Raw genomic sequence first — 5924 nt, forward strand, 5'->3', positions numbered from 1 at the left:
TAAAGCATGCAGTAAACTTTAATAAATTGCAATAAAAGATAAATAGGCTTGGGACAGACTTCTGATCAAGGAAAAAACATTCATTCTAGCTCAAATCCAAGATATATCTGTGCATTATTATAATAACTGTTGCTTTGAACTTACGAGTTTATAGAATAAAACACTGCATTAAAGTTACTCAATATCTTTCCATAACTCCCTTTTGTATAACATTTTATCTGTGAGGTTATTTTATAGAGAATTTTAGTCTAAGATGGTATGAAAAGGCTGAGAGAAATAAAGTGTGACTGTTTCTCTGCTCTATCCACCAAATGTATATATGTCAAGGGTCTAGTCTCTTTCTGCTTTTATAAGGAACAGATTTCAAAAAACTAGTAATCTAAACCTTTGCACACCTTTCACCAATTATGGAGACTAGTGTGTGTACATCTCAAAAGAGGAAAAGAAATCCAAATATGGGAGCCAAAGTTGTGGAAGTTTGAGTTCGTGGAAATATTAAAAATTAAACAACATGGGCTGTACTACTTAACTCTTCATTGCTGTCACAAAACACTTAAGAGAAATTATTTTAAGTAAAAAATGAGTTTATTTTATTTTATTTTATTTTATTTTATTTTATTTTATTTTATTATTTCAGGGGCACCCTTCAGTATTATATGGCTCCATTGCTATGGACTTTGGTAATGCAGAATATCATGACTACAGAAAACAAAGATCTACTCAGACCAATATTATACTCAATGTAACAGGATCCTCTTAAATCTACTTTCCTTCCCTTCAAATTCCAGCCTATGCTGCTTCCTAACCCCAGTGTGAAATTCCAGTCCCAGATGCTGTCTTACATGCCAATCAACTCTGGTAGCACTGTCTTAGACACATCCAGAAATGTGAATTACTGTTCTCATAGCCATCTCAAACTATAATCAAGAATTAATATTAACCATCACATACACCCAAGAAGGTTACAACACTACTGTGGAACAATGTTTTCAATGTACACCATTTACTTTCCCCTCAGTTCACAAGTGTTCCAATTCAGAGAACTCAAAGAACAACATCTAAGGACAAACAGAGTTCTCAATCATGGGACTTCTAAAATTAGAGGAATTCCTAAGCCTTCCTCCCATCTAATGATTTCTTATAGATGTTTCCAGTAACCTATAGAGAATACAGATGACTTTATAGTACATTTGAGAGGATAGGTATTTCAGTAGGGAGAAAAGATATAGCAGATTAAATATTTTTAAAGCAGAACCCTGTTTAGTTGCTTCTACAAAATATTATCATTTTTATATCAAAAGCCATGGTCTAGCTGATTGAACACACAATGTAATTCATGACTGGACAAACTGATGGGATATAACAGAAGAGATTCTATATAACATCTAAGGTTGGGTGTAAAGCGTGCAGCTTCCACTTGACTTACCTTTGTATGGTCTCTTTGAGCTCTGAGACACCATATACAGTGCCCATTACTCTGACGCTCACATGCCTCACAGAACATTTGGAAAGACCACATAATGAGGGGAGTTGGGGTCCAAGGAAATAACCTATTTTAGTCCCACTGTTCAAGATATACTATACATGTGACTGGAGAAACTTACAGATAATCTGAAAGCCAGTCAATTTATGACTAAGCTTCATGAGATGCTGGACTTTTATAGAAGTGCCCAGCTGAGCTGTGTACCAAGACATCTGATAAAATAATGATGAAGATCTGGTCTTTTAGATGACCAAATACTGAGCAACTTGAAGACACCTCAGGTGTCTGACACTGTGCAGTAGTTCAGACTCTGCATACAGTAAATATTGTAAAAAAATTATTGTAGAAGGTTAGTATTGCAGAGTTATCATTAGATGGCTTGAGAAAATTAATTTATGGTGAGAAATTAAGCTTTATTCTCATCTCATATAATAACTAAAAGACAAAACTTGGTGTGGGAATTAAAGAATTTAATTTAGAAAGCACAATTTTAAAAGATTTATATTGACTCTATATACAACCAAGTCAGGAAATGAACTTGATAAATGGAAGTTGAAGATATTCTTCAGGAATTAGCTTCCCTAACACTATAACAGCATTAATGGAGAAACCATGGTCCCCAGCGTTTTCAAAATGTTATCCAGTTGCTAGACTCTCTAATTCTAATAATTACACACTTTCTAATTGTCCATGTTGGAATCCTATCTCAGGAATAAATTACCTATACTACTTTTACTTTCTCCACCATTGAATGAACAGCATCTTATGCATGGACTATAGTCATGGATATAGTATCTGCTGAGTTTCTGATAAAGCTGCTTATAATTAACACAACTTAGATGGGCATCTGAAAGTGTTAATATTGCTAAGTACACTGAGTAAATTATTTATAAATTCAGAAAAGGATTAGTGAAGAACTATTACATAAATATTAAAATACATTTGAAACTCAAAATAAAGAAAATAAAATTGAATTGGTATTAAAATAAATCTTAATTTAGGGTGACTGAATACAGTTATAAAGTTTTTTTAAGCTTTTACAAGCCTATTCACAGAAGAGTGAATGTTATCTCCTTAAATATTAATTATAATGCATGTTTTAAGTAAAATTAATTAAATATTAATTAATTAAGTAGCATGTTTTTGTCTAAATAAGCAAAAGAGATCAATAATAAAAAGGTAAATGTCAGAAATAAAATTGCTTATTTTCTGTTAAATAATAAATATCCTGGGTTTTCTTTTTAAGAGTGATATAGCCCACTTATAATAGAGCTAGATTTTTTTCTCCAAAGTCTCTTCATGGCATTTTTCATTTCGGCATTCCTCAAAGTGTAAATTAAGGGGTTCAGCATCGGAGTTATGAAAGTTAAGACCACAGTCACAGACTTATCAATGGGAAATGTGGATGTAGGCCTTGCGTATAGGAAGATGCATGGAACAAAGAATAAAACAACCACAGTAATGTGGGACCCACATGTGTACAAAGCTTTGCGTTTTCCTTCCAGACTATGTGCCTTAAGAGAGTTTAAAATGACTCCATAAGAAACTAGGAGAATTAAAAAGGTGACAGTACAAATTGCCCCTCCATTAGCAATCATACAAAGCCCTATAAGATAAGTATTGGTGCAAGCTAGTTTTAGCAAAGGATACATATCACATACGAAGCTGTCAATGATATTTGGGCCACAGAAAGGAAGTTGATAAATGAAGATAAATTGAATTAATGAGTGGAGAAAGCCACCACACCAGGCCCCCAAGAGCATGAGAACACACACCCGCCGGTTCATGATGGTCAAATAATGAAGAGGTTTACAGATGGCCACATAACGGTCATAGGCCATCACCACCAGAAGAATGACCTCAGCTCCAGCAAATAAATGATCTATAAAAACTTGAGTCATACAAGCCCGGAAGGAGATGGTCTTTGTTTCATAGAGCAAGTCAATAATCATTTTGGGAGCAATGGCAGTAGAATAGACAGTATCTATAAATGACAAATAAGACAGAAAAAAGTACATAGGCGATCCTAGGGACTGGCTAGTCATGATGGTCACCATGATGAGCAGATTGCCCATTACTGTCACAATGTAGATGAGCAAGAATGTGACAAACAGAACCTTTTGGCCCTCTGGGTTCTGGGTGAGGCCCAGGAGGATAAATTCAGTCACATTGTTCCTGTTTTCCATAGGTTCTGAAGGCGTTGAACTCACTCAGATGTCAGAGGCTGCAAACGAGAGCAGCTTATTTTGAAATGACTCCACGCTTTATGCTACAATGTAGCAATTTTCTCACCAATTCTCCCATGCTCTGTTACTCAAATAGTTTGAACTTCTTCCCCTGTTGTCCAATTCATTTTTAAAAACTTCTTTCTACAATAATAGTGAATGCTCAGGATTCTTTCTGGCAGATACTTGGGTGTTTCATCTGTAAAAGAATACAGCAAAAATATAGCATGTTAAGACTATATTTACATACTTATATGAAATAATATCTACACTATAAATCAGAAAATTTTGTGTCAATGTTTAGATATAGCCTTTCTGATTATACAGTTGTATAATAAATAACAGCAGTTGATTCAATAACAGTTTTATTATTCATTAAATGCTCATCTTAAATTAATTTAATGTCAAACTTCCTTAGAGATGTAAATGAGCAAAAGATAAATGCAAATTTACTCTATACCCCAAATAGAAATGTTTCTAAAATATGCACATATTCACAAACTATAACAGTGATGGATGATTGCATAACAGTGTGTGGTATATTTTACCAAAATCAAAAATAATGAAACATTTACAGAGAATTTAAGCATTTTAAAATACCATAAGTACAGTAACAATTCATTAAAATATGTTATGATCTCCAATTAAAATATATACTTTACATTATGAAATATTACTATAAAATATATGCATGACATGGTACTTATTATGCTTTACCATAGGTTTTCTCTATCTGAGAACATATTTCAAAACATAACACAACACAATATTTTAAGATGTTATTGCAATTATATTTTCCTAGCACTACTCTATAAAATTGGCCCTGGCATGAAACTCTTTGGATATAACTTAAAGGCATATTTAAGGGTGGTGCAACTTATTCAAAATAAGTAGTGATTTCCCATAAATATGTTAGCTAGGTTTTCTATTTCCTCTTTAGCCACTTGTTTTAAATCTATATATCTACAATAATGCCTTTGATCTCTGAAAATCATGATTTAGTTTGATGACAGTAAGATTATATTGTGACTATATCAATCCAGGTATAATGGCAAGAACAGAATGAGAGTGCACATAGTTACTGAGTTTTAAATCTTACTCACATAGATATATAGCTCCTTTAGCTTGCACAAAACATAACTATATTCTTTTCATTTAAATACATCTTAGTTTAAATTATGAATTTACCTATATTTGAGTTCAAAAATACAGTTGAATTACTTTTTGTGCCATCTCATGTGAGAAGTCTTGTTGAGAATTTGTCAAAACAAACACATTAAAGCTTCACTCATTTAATCAAAAATAAGACTTTTATAATACATTTAGTCACATATACATAGTACTGAATAATCTTAAAATTAGAGGTTTTTGGCATTCCTGTGGCATTTACATGTCTGCACCAACGTAGCTTGTGTCTAGTATGTAATTGGTTTTAGTTTATATCTTGAAGCAACATTAATTCCCAAAGAGAATGCTTCAACAAGGAAAAAGAACGTAATGATGAACCTCAAAATATTTCACTGAATTGTTCAAGCACTCCCCAAAGTACTTGCTCCAAATTAAATTATCCAAGGATCCATGCCCCAGAGAACTTGTGTCTTCTACATGCTCCATCCAATGCAGTTTGTATGTTCAGAGAAGTACCTGGGAAGACATGTCAGAAAAATCAAGTGGATTAAAGTAGAAACATAACAATAAATAACAAATTATCCATTAAAAAACAAAAATGTTAGGTGTATAAGAACCAATTTCTCAGTCAACATAAAATTGAAAATTTAAATCCAGAATGCACTGACATGAAAGAAAACTTCAAGGCTTTCTGTAGGACAGATATGCTTTAAAAGAAAATATATCACAAACCATTGCTTATCAACTTACTAAAAGTTTGATACAGTTTAGATGAGATAATACTCACATGTCCAATCCAACTTTATTGAAAAGTGATACAATATAAATTTTAGAACATCTACTCCTTAATAGTCAAATGTAATTTAAATTACATGGAAGCTTCAACTCCATAAATTTAAATATATATATATGTGTGTGTGTGTGTGTGTGTGTGTGTGTGTGTGTGTGTGTGTGTATTCTAAAAACCTATACAATACAACAGATCAAGTATATGATACACATTAATAATAAAAAACACTGGGAATATTTGTAGAATTTTAATTGCTTTCAGAGAAATGAACATTACATACACAAGAAAGTGACAGAAA

At 32.6% G+C, this 5924-nt stretch overlaps 1 protein-coding gene across 1 annotated transcript; it reads right to left on the minus strand.

Moving 5' to 3' along the window:
- On the minus strand, window positions 1-5104 carry LOC117703431 (olfactory receptor 4A15-like). The gene is made up of 2 exons (XM_076929123.1): window positions 4897-5104; window positions 1-3907 (listed from the first exon to the last, which is right to left on the minus strand). Exon 2 carries the CDS (start codon window positions 3667-3669, stop codon window positions 2725-2727), a length of 945 nt encoding a protein of 314 aa, XP_076785238.1. The 5' UTR covers window positions 3670-3907; window positions 4897-5104; the 3' UTR covers window positions 1-2724.
- Between the last annotated feature and the right edge of the window lie 820 nt (window positions 5105-5924).

The sequence above is a fragment of the Arvicanthis niloticus genome, chromosome 2 (genome assembly GCF_011762505.2).
Source record: "Arvicanthis niloticus isolate mArvNil1 chromosome 2, mArvNil1.pat.X, whole genome shotgun sequence".
Classification (NCBI taxonomy): domain Eukaryota; kingdom Metazoa; phylum Chordata; class Mammalia; order Rodentia; family Muridae; genus Arvicanthis; species Arvicanthis niloticus.

Bases quoted from the DNA above. Each gene is read 5' to 3' on its own strand.
- LOC117703431 (XM_076929123.1), bottom strand. From the start codon at position 3,669: ATGGAAAACAGGAACAATGTGACTGAATTTATCCTCCTGGGCCTCACC.